Here is a 17516-nt window from a genome sequence, read left to right on the forward strand (position 1 = left end):
TAAAGTGTATTGCAATTTTAACCCATTAAAATTTACACTATTATTTAGACTGTATTTAATTCATAATTATCTTGCTTTGTCCAAGTTTTACTTATTTTGCAAGTTTGTGGTCTTGTGGGTCAGTTTTTATGAATTATTAATAAATTTTTATTTTTTTAGTATAACTTGGAGGGTAAGTTACTCCCCCAGTGGAACAACGAATGCTTGAAGGAAGGATGAGACTAATCCCTCATTCAAGAAGAGAGTGGAACAACGAATGCTTGAAGGAAGGATGAGACTAATTCCTCATTCAAGAAGAGAGGCATGTCCTCTGACCCCAAAAAATTTTCAAGAATTTGCTTGAAACAAGATTTGAACTCTTGACTCAAACAAACCCTTGAAAGCTCAGTTTTCAACTGAGCTACCCTTGGAGATTAATGATTAATAAATCTTTTCCTTGACATCAATATCAATACATTTTTATTTGAATTTCTTAAGATTGTTAAATCTCAAGTTACCTTATATATTTTTTCCGACCTTGGAGTGGGTTTAGACCTCAATAATGCATGATCATTTGGTGGGGTTTTTTGCATTTTACCCCCAAGTTTTAGCTTTTCAATTTATATAAACTTTATGCCGAACTTTTTCTTCCCTATATCAAACTTTTGTTCCCTTTGACCCAATTGAGAAGTGAAAGGCATTAATAATAAGGAAAGCAAATTAAAAGCGCTTCATCTCGCCTTTCTTCCCTAAATATGCAGGGATACCATTCTACAAGCAATATACTCTTCTCACAACATAAAATGCATCCAGGTGGAAATCATCTTTGGGCTATTCTGGTGGTTAACAATGTATGAACACTCAGAACGAGGTTTATCACCAGTACTTTCCCAAGTTAGAACTACATGATGGTAGATGATACAAAGCTTGTGTAAGAGTTGGGGACAGACACCATGCCGAATGACCACTTGCAGAATGGAATCAATCTCATATAGAACCTCAAAACATAAGCAACGATTCAATGACAAAAAACAATTACAAATTAATCTAAGAATTGAATGTTTACAAGATAACATGAATTAGGAATGAACTTCCTCATTATCATTAACTTGCTCGAAACACCAATACCCCTGCAGAAAATGGGATTGGCAAGATCTCATTTGAAAATTTCAACACTATCAGAATATCATCTCCTTTCACCTCCCTTAAACCTTTCTCAAGATTATGCTCGAGAATACTTTCAGATCTAAATAAGGTTAGCCCTCTTCAAAAATCTGATTGTTCGACAATAAAAGGGCCATATTGATTCCACATAATCAAGATACTTCTCCACTATCCATTCTTGCAATTCTTTCAACTTTCCTCTTGTTAGCTGTTTATAATCTCTATTTTTTACGCTGAATATAGGCTGCACAAGATGAGCACTGATATCTTCTTTGAGCTTGCCGCAAAAAACATAGTTGTAAGCCAAAATGCAGTAAGAGGGTGAATTCTTAAGTACTTTGACAGTCATATTGAAGCTAAAGGCATAGAGTGCACACAGCCTACGCATTATCATAATGTAGATAGCCATAATGAGTGGCCCCAAAACCCATAAAGGAGTTAACTCCTTCGAAACTTCAGCACCATATATCACATTAACAGCCAGGTAGAAAGGAACACTGCAGATAAAAGACAAAATTAGAAGACGCATAAAAGCATGAAGCATTATTGTGCAATCAATGTTGTTGATATTATGTACAAGGAAAGAAAAGTTGAACAACGATGCAGAAGCTAGTTACATACTATACTGATCAAGCAGTAAGCAAGTCATACACTCCCCTTCCATTCATTTTCTCCACAAACTCCAACCTAAAGTTTGCTTCAATCAAGACATCCAAGTTGACGCATGATGATATTAAATATGTGACAACCAGACAGCAAATTAACTTGAAGACCACAATAACAAAAATATGCATATGGTACAATAAAAAATGCACCCACATACTCCTTTCACAAAGATAGCATAACAGCAGGGAGGAGAAAACCATCATACTTACAATACCAATAAAGGAATCTTTATTGTTGCATCCAGGGCCAGAAAATGAGACCACGCCATCTTCAAAACCTCACCTCTTTCCTTACTCTGAGTCCCTTGTAGAATTTCTGGTGAAACCCCAGGAGTTGCTTCTCCAAAAATTTCCTCCACTTCTTGACTTGATGGTTGTGTGCGCAGCATTGTTAGCCATTTTCTAAAAAGTCTATGAATAGCAGAAGATGTTGCAAGGCTCTCATTTGCTTCAGATGCATAAGAGAGTGGAACATTGTGGGCTTCCCCACTCTCTTCTAGTCTAATAGAAGTCTTAGGCACCTTGAATCGATTAGCCCTGATTCCTGAATATTCATTTTGGGCACTGCCTTGGAAGCCTGAAATCCTCAAAGGTTTGAGCTTGGATACACAAAAACAAGGAGGCCCTACACTGGAAACAATAAACCCTTTACATGAAGCAGAAATAAAAGGTCATGTCATTCAGTTCATGCATGTTTCAGTATGTGACTATGTGCAACAATCCCAAGGGCAAACAACTGAAAAAAAAATTTGAAATATTGAAACCAATAAATCTGAATTTTAATACTGCTATTAGAAACAAAAGAGAAGACACATAAGCACTTCATCAAACATTTGGTGCAAGTAATGTTTACACGCTCCATTTTGTTTTTCTGTCTCAAAAAATCATCTTCCTTGCATAATATGAACCTCTGATTCTAAGCTGAAGAAAACTATCTGGGGATGAAAAATTCATTACTTCAAGAGTAATATAAATATAATTGGTTCATCAAGACTTGTAACTTTATTTAATCTTATTTCAAGGAGGCTCCTAAGAGTTGTATTGAAATTTGATTATAACAACTCTTCTCATAGGGACACCTCATATCGTAAGATACTTCTATCATTATATTAACTAGTTCTAAACTTCTTAAAGTGAATCAGACACCAAAGATCATATTTAGTTTCCACCACAAGGAAACAAACATGTCACCACCTTAAACAAATATTGTGCTTTAATAGGTGATGCCAATCAGTTCTTCCAATCATGTGATGTTTTGTCAAACACTGCTTCAACTTCAGCCTTTTGCTCCATGACAAACGCCTCGAAGAAGATGTCACATACAAACCCTGGAGATAAGAAAACAAATCATCTATGAAGTTCACAATTCAAATAACCAGGAATTTGAAATGTGAACATGTGACCGGAAAAATCAATATCTTATAAAAAAACACATAACACCCAGTAAAACAGACAAAAGGACTTATTAAACTTCATATCAGGCAAGACTTTGAGAGAGAGAGATGTATATAGCCTCAGCTCTCAATAAAATTCTGATGTACAGACTTCGGGATATTCTCGATGCTCCAATAATTAAATTTGATACGATACGACAGTTGAATCCCTGTCACCAGAAAATATCTCTGGCCATACAAATTGCGTTGAAACTAAACTATGAGAGCCTCATTCTGCAATGAAAAGTAATCTTAACCATATAGCAATCAGGCGAAGATTTGACATTGACATTACTATTAGCCATTAGTTTGAATGCCCGCCTAGTAATATGCATAAAACTTGACACCAATGGGAAGATAAAAATTACAAGTAAATAGTAAACACAATACACCGAGAGGCCCTCTAGGCCAAAAAATGAAAATGTAAAATTATTATTAAGTACCTGCGGTTGATGGGCTAATAGAGCCATTTTATGCCTTTATTCTTTACCCAAGACACTCAATAAACCGGACCTATTCAACAAGCACCAACAATGGAGTTAATGATAAATAAGCATACTGAAATTTAGAAGCCAAATTGAACAAAATTAGAACAGTATAACATTTCGAATTTGATAATTGAATGTATTCAGTCATTGTCACAGACTTTCGAAGAAGAAAAGAACCAGAATGTCAACTACACTAGTGTTCGGGTACTTGTGGGTTCTGGATAAGTAGTGTTCATAAGACCAATAACTTCACTCAACGAATTCAAGATAATTAATAACAACGTGCGAAGAGGAAACGGAAAAAAAAAAAAACGAATTATGTCGGCGAGAAGCAAAGTACCGTATCGAAGGAGAGTGTAGTGTGGATAAGGAAATTGAGATGCAAAGCAGAATCGCTGAACAAAACCCTAACGTAGGAGCCTAACAAGATGATAGCGGAAGCAATAATGTCACACAGCTCCCACCCCTATCTCTTGCATTTTTTGTTTTATGGGATTAATGTTTCCAAAGTTTCACGATACTCATATATACAATTTTTTTTTTTTCTTATCTTCGCACGGTTCATTTTCTTGAGATTAAAAAATTTTATTATAACTCTTAAATAAATCATGATTATAAAAATACTTTAATTTTTGTCCTAAAATAATATTTTAAACTGCAGAAAAAAAAAAATCTTATATAATTATTGTAACCATGTTTCAAATTGGCAACACTAAAGGTAAACCGGGATGATAAAAACTTATGAGATAGGTTTTCTTTTTCTTTTTCAGGGAAAACATTTTCTCCTTGGAGAAAAATTTTCTTCTACCAAAGACTTATAGTATAAGTGGGTCTCACTTTGAATTTTTTTTTCTCTCCACTATTCTGTAGGTCCCACTTATACTATGTGTCCTTTGTAAGAGAAACATTTTCTCCTTTAAAAGGAGAAAATATAGAAAAAATGTAAGTGAGATTAGATGTCGATATTTCATTAGTGTCAAAAAAAATTCTCTAATCTCTTTTGAGAATTTCCGGAAAGTACCATGTAATATCTACCAACAAAATTTTTATATTGACAAGCGAAGTTTGAACAAACACCCTTAAAAGATATGGACCAAACTCTTAACCAATTGTACCACCTTTGTTGGCTATGAGATAGGTTTTCGAAGAGAGTCTTTATCACTCCACATAGCATTTGTCAAAAAACAAGTAACGAAATACAGAAAATCTTAGCTTAGCACTATTGAGTCTACTTCCATAATGGTCCATTACAGTTTACTGCCTCTCTGGCAAAAAAAATTTAATTTCTCTTCTATTTATAAATTAAAGATTAATCAAACATATTTTTATAATAACTCTTATTATAAAAAGAGTTTTTTTTTCTTTCTAAAAGCTACCAAGAACAACTTTTTTTAAGATATACACGAGCATTTTAGAATTTTCATATTTATTTTTCAATTTCATTAGTTACCCTAAATTTGTATTTATCAATTTTACTCCTTATCTTAATAATTCATCCCAATAACAAATTATTTCATCTTCCCTCCTCCAAAACCATTAGAAAAATTTTATATAATCACCAAACAGTTTTTTATTTTATTTTTTAAGCATCTTTTTTCAACTTTAACTTACAGCTTAAAAAAATGTCAAACTAGCTCTTACAATACAATTATTTTATGTTAATGCGTCAAGTAATTACGAGTAGCAAACTTGCTAGAAATTTTCCCGTCATCATTTAACTTTTCATTCCAAATGACGCATTAGCTTTTCAAACCATCCCTCCTCCAAAAATTTACTCATCAAGCTTATATATCGCTGAACAACACATTAGTCATTACCTTCAAAATGTTAAAAAAATCCTCTTAAAAATAGCCTATTAATCTTCTTAATTACTTAACGAGGGGGACGGGGGAAATAAATAGAGCTCTGTGGTTCAATTGCACAACGGCAAACGAAAAACCTAAAATTCTCTCTGGTTCCGTCGTGTTCACAAGGTGGTACTAGGCTCGACGAAACATTTCAAGGGATCGATTAAAAACAAAATGCCATCAAATTACTATTTTCATCAGATACACAAGTAAAATAATAAAGCACAGGGCACTAGCAATCAAACTATTCCTATCCCCCAGTCCCTAAAAAACTCTAAACCTAAGACTACATGTACCTTAATATCGCTAACCAACGCAGTAGTAAACGTATGCATGGCTTCTGATGGAACACAGAGACCATCTTGGAGTCTATTCACTACTCTATCAACAGCTTCCAATCAAAAACACCACTCTAACTAGCGTCCAGAAAAGCTTCCCCCACTTCCTCTTAAGTGAGTTTGACCTCTCTCCCTAAATCTTCCTCCGACGGGGTAACTACCATCTTTAGGTCGTTCAAGGCTGCCTGATTTGCTGTCATCATATGGCACAACACGGCGGTACTGATGATGCAAGTTTGGACCTTGTCTTTCCCAGTTTGTAGGCTGGTTATGATGATGTCTGTTATCTTGCGCAGGTGATTTCCAATCTCCTTGAGATTCATGTCCCTTTCCAAAACGATTTTGGTTTCCATTTTTGTGAAACCCAGATGATGGGCGCTGTTCATGCCCAAGATTCATACTTGTTGGAGCCTGCCCATTCGAGCCAACTACCTGATTTGGGGAGTGCGGACAACCTTTTGGTGGAGCATTTCTCTTCTCTCTATTAGTCTCTGATTTCCCTAAATTTGGAGCTTCTCCAACCTTGCTCTTTCCAGGGACTGATTGGTCGTGCGGGTGTTGGGCAACAAGAGCTTTAGACTCCTTGCCACAGCCATCCAGAAATGATACACCAACATGAGCAGTAGACTCCTCCTTGTTAACTCGATCAACCCATGCACCAACATTTTGATCTTTGGGTTTGTTTCCTCTCTGATTATTTGATGTCTGATATTTGGGTTGCCAGTGAGATGTCATACGTTCTCCAACACTTTGATTTTCCGGAAAAGCAGCACCAACATCTAGTTGATTGTGCTCGGAGGATGAGAAAAGCATTTCATTTTTCTCTCTGTCCCCTGCATTTTTCATCTGATCAACATCATGGTTCACCCCTGTGCCCTCCTTGGGTCCTTTGAAAGGAACCTGTCTCTCCTTGTCCATTGCTACAAGATCTTTAATAGGAATGGAAACCAGAGCAGCTGAATCACAATTGTCAGGATTGTTTGAACCATAAGGTTCATCAGAATCATTAAAATGCTTTGTTTGTCCTTTCAACAAGCTTGTTTCAGACAGCTGGGCTTGCTGACATTCCATTGATATCTGAGTATTTTGATCTGAGTTTGAACCATGATTTACTCCATCCTGCATGTCATGAATATCAGTTGATTCCGTCGGATTCCGTAGCTGCCATGATCCATTTGCTTTTCCCTGCTTAGTCCGCCTGCCATTTCCAGTTTTAGAATTCCTTCCAAAACCCACTTTTCCAACAGCTGGATTAGTATGCCGAGTGGTCTGGGGGCCTTGAGAACCAGAATCAACTCGTTCAACACTCTCATCTGTGGGAGCCTGACTTATTGATGACACCACTTGTTGTAAACTTTCTTGCTGAGACATTTCTTTTGCAACAGGCTTTGGAATATATCTCTCCATTTCTGCCCTCTTATTTTTTAGATTATGCACCTGCTGATCACTCTTTACAGGAATAATTACCTCAAGATTACTTTTCTCACTTGATTCATCCAGGATCTGTGTCTTGTTCTGTGGTTTAACAGGTGCCCACATCACAGCATCACTCCCATGGGATTTCTCTGCTTGTCTATTAGCCTGCATACTTCTTGGCATCCTACGAGAATGCTGTGATTTCAACTGGGTATTCATTCTACCATGGGATTCTTCATTTGCTAAATATCTATTTTGCTCAGAATACAGATTCAAATCTTTAGACAAGGATGCTGGCTGAAGCGATCCCTGTTCTAATTCGAAGTCTTCCTTGGGTTTATTACTTTCAGCAGAGCTTTTGGAAAGCATGGCTTCCTTTGGTATTGCTGACAGTAATGCAGACAAAGATGAAGTTTCTTCAACTTTGTGTTTGTTTTTGTTATTCTTCTTTTTTTGGTTTATAGAAGACTCAACCATGGAAGTTGAATTCATGGGTAAGCCTGAGCTAGCTGCATTTGTAACAACGCCAGAAGATACAGTAGCACAAGCCATTGTGTCATTCTCAACTTTTGAGACAGCTGAGGTGGTGGTAGAAACAACCTTCACATTCGAAGTTTTCTCTGAAGAAAGATTCTGCTTTTGTTTATAGCCAGTTCTTCTCTGCTTTGAGGCAACATTGTTGTGAACCAGTAAAGCATTAGTGGCATCAGCACAACTAAAATCCTGGCATAAGGTCACTGATTGATTATGATTCAGAACAGGTTCTTTGCCAGCATTCTTTAGCAACTCTAAAGGTGGTGCACTAGACGAGATGGGTGGGTTTTCAACCTTGTTAATATTGGTATTACTTGTCTGACATACAACATTGGCATTAGACATTACAGATGGAGTGACTGCTTCAGATTTGTCCAATATAGTTCCTGACTCTGAAGTTTGAAATCCCACTTGATTATTCTGTAGGGCAGAATTTGTAGCACGCTCTTTATGTATTGACCCTTCCACTGCTTGAGAGCACCTCTTTAACTCATCCAACTTCATAAGAGCTTTAACCTTTTGCTTTCTATTTTGCTCCTCCTCTTCCCCCTGTCGCTGCTTAGTTTGTTGCTTGACTAACTCTTTTATTTTAGCATGCTGATGAGTTTCAAAGTGTGCAAGCGTTAAATGTACAGAGTTTAGTTAGTATCAAGCATAGAAATGGTGTATGCATTACCTGTGCATGGCCGTCAACTGGATCAGACAAGGTTTGTATAGATTTTCCATTGCGCCTTGCTTGCCTATTAGACCCAGACCTTTCGTAGGCATCAACAGATATTTGATGGTCCCCAACAAGAATGTTAGATGCCTCCAACTGTGCACCTGATGAAGTTGAAGAATATATATTTTCAGATTTTTTCCGCAGACTATCAGCATCTTGATTATTGAGTCTTCCCTTATTTCCATGATTGCCTCTACCTTGCATGCCATTAGCAATTTTCCTGTGAATAAGCATTTTAATACTTTCACCAAGATAAATGAAGCACAATTACAGCAGTTAATACCAAGGAGTTATGGCCAACCTGGATCTGGCTGTTCCACTGAAAGATAATGATTCAAAATTCTTTTCTCCACCAGAAGTACCCACTCCACGAGTGGTTGGTATCATGACTTCAGTGGCATGGGTTGTCTCAGGAAACAGAACACCAGCACTAACTTCATTTTCCACATGGTTTGCCGAAGCAATACCAGCATGAAATTTACTCCGTTGCTCCTCTTTACTTTTAGTAGATGAATTATCCCTGGCTTTTGCATTTAAACCCCCTATCTTCTGCATCAGAGAGGAGTCTTTAGGGGCAGATGGACTTGAGGGAATTTCTAGAACATTAGAGGCTACACCATCCAATTTCCTTGCGGAAATATCATCAAATTTATTAAAGCTTCCTTTACTTTCGAGAGACTTGGCATTAATGACAGAAGAACTAGATCCTTGATTTCTCAAAGTCTGATAAGAAGCTTCTTCACCGTGAGCACTTGTCCTCCTCAAATCCATCGTGTCCCTTCTAAGCTCATTCTCCCCAGCTGACATTTGTGGTTGGTTCCTTCCATTGACACATGATGCATTGGTTGTCACTGAGTCCTCCCAGTTGGTTGGTTCATTTTTTCCATCCCACTCGTCGTGTTGCTTAAGAAGAACTCTGCATGGTCTGACAGTATCAGGAGAATAACTGGATTCCACCAGCTCTGAGGCTAATGGCTTTCCAGCAGGACCATATCCACCAGATCTACCTTGTGAATTGCCAGGCTCAGGTGGATGTTGATTTGAGTACCTAATAAAAACAGAGGGTCCAGCTCCCATTCCCATGAATGGAACATCTCGTTCATTTGAATTACAATAGCCCATCGGAGGACTGTAATATCCTTCATAGGCCATTGGTCCAGGATAAAAACCAGGTCTAAGAGGCATACCTGGATGAATGTAAGCATCAGGCATATGAGGCCTGTAGACATCTCCATTCTTATGGTGCCCTCTGGGTCCAGTCCCAGGAGGGGGAACTTGAGGGGGGTTGGCAAGACCAGTAGGCGGAATATGTGGACTATAATATGGAAATGGTTCAATTGGAAAGCCACCAGGAGCAACAGGATTTGCAAATGGAGGACCATTAGGTGGACCTCTAAACCAAACATCACCTTGATGGTTATTTACTGGAGCACCATGCCAAGCATCAAAGTACTGAGGAGGAATACCAGCATTAGGGTATGGCTGGGGATTCCCCTTCCATTTCTCTATTCCAGGCCTCTCACCATCGTCGTTGAATGCCTGATAGTCTCTTCTCCAAGAATTTTCTGTTTCACCCTTCAAGTTTGCATTCACAGGAACATCGTCTGTAATACAAACCAACACACAAATATCACTATAAATAATAACAAAAAATCCTAGAAGCAGAAATAGGCAGAACCAAAACTGAAGCAACACAAATATAAAAGCAAGAGTATATAGACAAACCAACGGCTGAGGACTCATTTTTCTTTTTCCCAATTCCAGAAGATGAGCCAGGGCGAGCATGAGAACTGTGGTCTGGAAATGGTTTATAATAAGTTCATCAAAACAACTAACAATTATGCAATGATTTCTAAACAATCAATATTTCTGAAATCACTCTTTAGTTTCAGATAACAAGACTAAATTGCAGTCAAATTATTCAACAATTAATGAATAAAATCACAACCATTTTAAAATTCATGCCATAATACTGGACATGATACAGCAGTCAGCAACAAAAAAACAGTAAACAAATATAGTGGAACCCAAAGTTAATAAAATCTCTTTGTAAAATATAAGCAAATCCTTCCCAATATTATGCTTATAGACTAACAGTACTGCACTGACCATGTATATAGGCAACTCAATTTTAAACTAAAGACAAGATGTGCTGCCAGTAAATTTTGTTATACATAAAAGGAAATTTAGTTAAGAAAGGAACAAAGGTAAAAAGCTCAAGGATAAGACATCCTCACAAGAAATTAAAAAAAAAAAAAAAAAACACCTACAAACTAAGAGATTGAGCCATGTAACAAGGCATGCCAATCTCTCTGTATGTCTAACAGAAACACCCCTAAAAAGTCCCTGAGCAGAACACCACAGCTAGTGCTGCCCCGTTAACTATATTTCTATTAGAGTGAGGATATTCTAACTACCAAAAATTCTCACTACTAACTTACTACCCATCACATCACCATTGGATCAAAGAGAGAGAATGTTAAAAAGTTTTTGAAGAGAGAGAAAATATTAATCTAATGGTGATTAGATAGGTAGTAAGTTGGTAGTAAAAAATTTTGGTAGTTAGAATATCCCTCCTCTTTCTATTAAACCTTTAAGTTTCTGGGTGCATTTAACCAGAGGCCGCTTGAAGTGGTTCAAGGGGGGAAATTAAAAAAGGAGGAGACAGGGCATTCAAGCGGGGAAATTAAAAAGGAAGGAGACAGGGCACACGATAATTGAGGAAAGTAAATAGCAGAAACAAGAAACCTGAAAACTTCAGTCAAAACCATTGTAGTTACATCAATCCTCCTCAATGAGAAATATATGTAATGCAAATCTATAGATACAAATGCAACAATGACCAAAGAATGCAACACTATGGTCAACTAAAAATTGCTTATAATTTTAAAACAGCAATCACCATAATATTGATAATATGTATGCAGAATATGCTACCTTGCAACTCGAAATTCAGTACAGACTTGTCCTTTTCAGAAACAAGAGTAGGAAAATCTCCAGAACTCAAAGAAAATCCATCATTCTTGCATTGTGTAACTCCCTACATTAGAATAGTGGTACAAAGTCAAATACAAAGATGAAACATCAACTTTCAAAACATCCCTAAAAACAATTTCAATGCAAGAAGTTTGGAATTTCTACACCACAGATCTTAATCAGTTAATCATACAATAAGATAATAGCCCCTAGCCCCCTACCACAAACAAATACCAAACCATAGCAGTTGGAATTATCGGGTTGGGGTACGGAAGGAAGGAAAAAAAGAGAATCAAGACTCCCAATAATAAAATTTTACATTTGTAAAGAACCAATTCAACCCAAAAGCTTAAGCTGTTGGGTGAGGCTACATTAATAGTTTTATACAATGTTGTTAAAACGTAGAGTCTACGTAGAAACGATAAGGGTGAGCAAAAACGTAAAATCGTAAAACGTAAACGAAACGTAAGAGTTTACTACATACAAAAAGAAAGTATAATTAATATTTTATATATATATATATATATCTAAATCAATATTAAATTTATTTAAAAACTTCAAATTATTAAGAATAATGTATTTAACAATTATTTTTTATTAATTATATAAAAATATTAACCTCTTAATTCAAATAAATAAATAGAAAAGAGTGAAAATAAAATTTTAAATTTAATTGAAAAAAAAAATTAAATAATAATAAGAATAGCAAGGGATAAGATTTCAAATTTGTTTAAAATGATATATGAAAAGTTATCTGTGTCAGTTTCTATCTTTGACTCTGAAAATATATTCTCTCTCTGACTCTCTTTTTTCACGGTCCAATAATAGTTGCCGACACTACTCTTTTCCTCTTCTCTTTCTCTCTTTCCCTCTCTCATCTTTTTCAGGGTATTTCCGAAGCGGAAGGATTTGCAAGCAAAAGAGTAGGAGGAGGAGGAGGTCTCGTGAGCTTCAGAAGAGAGCGCAGAACCTTCTTCTTGACGCCTTTGTTTGCGACGGCCGGAGGAGGAGGAGGCTGCGCAGCCATGGTGGAGGAGAGATGTAAGTGGCGGAGACAGGTGCAACGTGAGATGATGACAAAACCAAGAACACAGATGAGATGCAAGGAAGAGCAGCAAGGATGACAACGAGTTAGGGTCAACAGAATCCTCTCGTGCCCCTCATCTCTCAAATTTTTTAAAACTGAGTCGACTCGTCGAGTCAACCGAGTTGACTCGTCGTTTCAACCGAGTCAACTCAGTTTCCGTTTTCATCACCGTTTCAACACGATTTTGGAAGCAAAAACGTAAAAACATTCATTTCTACCGAGTCAACTCGACGTTTTAACAACAATGGTTTTATATATCTCAACACGCCCCCTCACACGAGAGCCCACTGGGCTTGAAGGGTGGACAATGCACAAGCCCACCTACCTGTGCGAACAAAGAAATTCCATTTGAAAGAAAGTGGGAGGCAGCAAGGATCGAACCCGGGACACGAGGCTCTGATACCATGTAAAGAACCAATTCAACCCAAAAGCTTAAGCTGTTGGGTGAGGCTACATTAATGGTTTTATATATCTCAACAACATTGATATGATGTGTAATAATGTGTTACAAAATACTGACCCAATGTTCCTATTTATACTAACAGTCTAGTGTAGTACAAGTCCAACCCACTATTTTTTTTTTCTGAAGAAATCCAAGCCCACTAATACACTAAGACTGCAAACCCTAATTACATAATACAATAAATCAGAAAATATAATGAAATTAGGAAACAACTCCTAAATCTGCTTGCTCAATTATATTACTAATGAATCCACAATATATTCTAAAATATTGTAAGATGCAATAATGATATTATGAGATATTATATAGATATCCAAACACTCTCCCTCAAACTAAAGCTTACTAAGCTTTAAGCTTGTTGCAGTTATACAAAAGAAAACAAAATAGCTCTAAAATATAATGTGGGATGCATAAAACATAAAGAGATTGAGGAGCAACATTTGGAAGCTTCAATCAGTAGGGAAATTTAGGAGACCCAAAAATTTGGAAATAGAAACTAAGGCTGGTGTGAATCATAGCCAATACATAACTCTTTACTTGAATGACTCATAAATAAGAAAGAAAAAAACACCACTAGCATGATTTTGGGTTGGAGGATAGGAAAACAAATCACCACTAGTATAATATAATTGTCACTGTGTAGTCATTGCCAGAATGATTTTCAGCAAAAAGATGTCACCGCTAGTACGGCTGTCAAGGGAAAAGTTGCTGTCGAAATGATAGTCATAAAGAAAAGATGTGACCATCAGTATGAATCATCACTGGGAAGAAATGTCTCTACCGGAATGACACATTGGCAGGAAGAAATTTCACCACTTGAATGACTAAATATTCTATTATCGTAATTGGTGCCCAACTAAGAGACAGCAAAGAATCAAACGAGAAAGACATGTTCATAGTGGCGTTCCAAAATTTGAGCAATTTAGCAACAGCATAGTAATGGGACCAGGTTACAAAGAATGGCACCACTCCAATACTCCATCAAAATGTGATACAATGCTTTGTGTGTCATGCGGAGATCGCATGAAGCGCCATCTCGCTATGAAGCGCCATATTGACTACTCCATTCTAATGATCCTCTCATACAACAACCACCAAAGTTTTTCCCCACTAAGTGGGGTTGGCTACATGAATCAAACAACACCATTGTGTTCAAACCAAAAAGATCATCTAATATATTCTAAAATATTTTAAGATACAATAAAAACATGATGAGATATTTCGTAGATATTCTAAAACTACAAAGACATTGACTAGCCCAGAAACTATGCTCACTAACAAGATGTGTGCCATCCCCAAACCATAGAAAAATAGAGGGCAAGATATTAAAAATTACTGGCACAGTGAAATAAATTCCCACATTGTCAATGCAACATCTTAAAACACTGGTTGAATCAGCCAATCAACCTGGAAACAATTTATTCCATAAATTACAGCAAAAATATCATCTGAAACGACTAGTAATAGCATTCAAAAGTTTAAAGCACAAATAATAACAGATGCCTACCAGTTTCTCCGTAGTCCTACCAGCACTCCGAGCCACTGAATTTTCAGTCACATGTTCTGCAAATCGAGACAACTGTGAGCTACCAGGTCTTGTCTCTGCACTACGAGGACGCAATGTCGGTGAAGTTTGATTTGGTGTCAGTGCCCCAGATGCTGATGAGGGCCGAGAATTTGACCCCGACCCCCATGCATTAGTAGCAAGTTCAAGAGCCATATCACTACTACCAGAAGTTGAAGGCTGCGTGCCACTTCCACCAGATGATGGACGGGCACTAAGGTGGCTGGGTGAACTAGTAGCACCATTGGCATTTGGAGAAAGAGAAGAAGAGCCCCATGCATTTGATGCAGAAGAAGATGATTTACTACCCCAGCTGAGGGTACCTCTAATCAATATAAGTAAAGAAAACACAAGAATCAATAATGTGGGACAACACAAGAATAAATAATCTAGAACTAGAAGAATTAAAGCAGCAGAAAAAGACATATCACTCAGATCAATAGAGCATTAACTCACTTGGGAGCAATATCCACATTTGGATCCAGACCATGATTTTCTAACCTTGATACAAAAAAAAAAAGGAAAATTTTCAGACTGTAAAAACCACACTAGTTAGGTGAGAAAATAAATAGTCTAGCAAGAAATCAAATACCTCTGACTGGGTAAGTTGATAGGTTTTGGAACTGCAACTTTCCCTAACACAGTCATACCACCTCTTTTGGAAGAGGCCCACCTTCAATAATATTATCGTCATTAATCTCAAATTTCTTTTAGCCAATTAATAAAAATACACTCATGCACACATGGAGGAGGAATTAAAACTTCAAACCTCCTCAATTGAGGAGACAAATGGTAAACATCAGGATCATATCAACATGAAAATAAGTTGGCTTTCTACAAGGACATATCACTACATGATTTGCATAACAAAGCACAATTACAATGACAGAGCAGGACCTCCTGAAACTATCCAAATCCCTCAACTAGCCCGTTCCTAAAGACTTATAATATGTACCTTCGCTCTCCGCCCAACATGCTTGAAGTCATAGCCAGGTTGCTGCCACACGGTCATTCAAGCCAATTGAAAGGCCTGATAAAAGAGAGATGGAGAGAAGGACAATTTCATTAATATGATATATTGCAATGACTTAAGTACAAATTTGCAATTACAACATTATCATTAAATTTCGGAGGGGGGAGCAGGGGTGTACTCTTTTTAAATTTTATTGGAACATTCAGGAATTACATGTACTGATTTCTTCAAATACAGTTGTCTTGTGGAGGCAAATTCTCAACAACCCATCTCATTACTGTAATCTCAAAGTTCTTAACCCTTATTCAAAATAATAATTAAGAACACTCTTAACGAATTACAGCTCTAATTCTATGCTGCTACTAATCCAAAACACCATTCTCACTATACACATTTCACACAAAATCCATGTTAACCCAGAGTTTCCGATGTTAATTTTCAATGGCATACTAAAAGAAAAATAGTGGCTGTCTTTCACTATGTTGACCATTCATAACCACATCTCACAACTCTTCTTAATAATTGAGCAATCAAACCTAAACATGACCTAGCAGTCCATCAGTTGTTGGCTCTCACTACCCGTTTTTTTAAACTGGTATCATTACCGAAATGATTGACTAAAACAAAACAGTATTTCATTCATTTTTAATGATTTTGTATTAAACTTCTCTAACACATAACCTCAAACAAGAGTTCATTGGGCTTGAAGGGTGAATAATGTACAGGCTCACCCATTTGTGTTAAGAAATTTCACAGTTAAAAATTTATTAAAAGGATTCATTACCACTTGGTCACGGGCTCTGATACCATATTAAGCAATGACTTCTCTAACATTCCCATTCACCTCACCTCTTGCAAACAATTTCTCCTACGGCTTTCTATTCTTACTGTCTTTTCTGCCAATGCAACTAACACTACACTACGCAACAATTTTCAAATCACTAAAAAAAATATAAAACAGCCTTCTTTTTCCAACATTGATTATTGACTTTTAAGTTTGTTGACAACACTTGATAAATATAGTTATGTCACCCTTGCTGTTGCTGTCACAACCATGACCATGTGTTATATCCACCAAATTACACATTCCATAAACGTTTACATTCAATTCCACCACACAGAACCAATAATAGTTGTAGTGGTCATTGCACACCAAACTCTTCCCCGCTCTTATCCGTAAACAAACCCGACCCGCCACCATTTACAGGAAAGCAGATCCAACAATCACATGCATACGCTAAATCTTCAAAGTGAAAAGCACGGTCCAGATGAAAATTTAAAAATAAATAAATAAATGTTTTCTAAAATCTCTCTTGCAATTGCAACACATAATTATCAAATTTTCACCTTTGTTCTCGGGAAATGAATCAATGGTGAATAGCAGTTGGAAGTGGAAACAAAAGCATATATAGCTTTGGATTGGGAAGTGGTTCGTAGAAACCCTAGAGAAGAGAAGCGAGAAAACGTAATAAGCGTGCTTGGGGGAATTTTGAGGTTTTACAAGGAGATCGATCAGTGAGGGTAATCGCGGGTTTCGGTTTCGGTCTTGGATCGTAGAGGAAGAAGAAGGGACAACAGAGAAAAATTGAAAAAGACGGAAAATGAGAGAGAGAAAAAGCTGAACCTGAAACTTGGAACTAGTTCGGGGGTACGTCACAGTTGGGAAATGTTGTGTTTGTATTGACACACTGTGTGATATAGACCCTACCCTACAAGGAAATGAAGCCGATAAAAATTACAGAGAACATAGAAAATAATAATAATAATGTGATTTATTGTGTGATATATTTTGGATAATATCAGTCTTATGTAACATTCATCTTTTGTCTATACATTGATAATTATGTTTTTTTTTTTCTATTTTATTC

General features: G+C 36.8%; 2 protein-coding genes across 2 annotated transcripts; both read right to left on the reverse strand.

Moving 5' to 3' along the window:
• Positions 1–761: 761 nt before the first annotated feature.
• LOC133306655 (uncharacterized) lies at positions 762–4210 on the reverse strand. Its single transcript, XM_061506984.1, has 5 exons — positions 4070–4210; positions 3685–3754; positions 3003–3136; positions 2019–2438; positions 762–1640 (listed from the first exon to the last, which is right to left on the reverse strand). The coding sequence occupies exons 2-5, from the start codon at positions 3709–3711 to the stop codon at positions 1226–1228; spliced, it is 996 nt and encodes a 331-aa protein (XP_061362968.1). The 5' UTR covers positions 3712–3754; positions 4070–4210; the 3' UTR covers positions 762–1225.
• Positions 4211–5614: 1404 nt separating this feature from the next.
• LOC133306651 (protein MODIFIER OF SNC1 1-like) lies at positions 5615–17287 on the reverse strand. The gene is made up of 10 exons (XM_061506979.1): positions 16996–17287; positions 15631–15705; positions 15268–15348; positions 15132–15176; positions 14619–15000; positions 11523–11625; positions 10311–10382; positions 8887–10189; positions 8541–8805; positions 5615–8461 (listed from the first exon to the last, which is right to left on the reverse strand). The coding sequence occupies exons 2-10, from the start codon at positions 15660–15662 to the stop codon at positions 5993–5995; spliced, it is 4752 nt and encodes a 1583-aa protein (XP_061362963.1). The 5' UTR covers positions 15663–15705; positions 16996–17287; the 3' UTR covers positions 5615–5992.
• Positions 17288–17516: the final 229 nt, after the last annotated feature.

This window comes from Gastrolobium bilobum, unplaced genomic scaffold, assembly GCF_033153095.1.
Source record: "Gastrolobium bilobum isolate Gb01-03AN ecotype WA unplaced genomic scaffold, APGP_CSIRO_Gbil_v1 utg5629, whole genome shotgun sequence".
NCBI lineage: Eukaryota > Viridiplantae > Streptophyta > Magnoliopsida > Fabales > Fabaceae > Gastrolobium > Gastrolobium bilobum.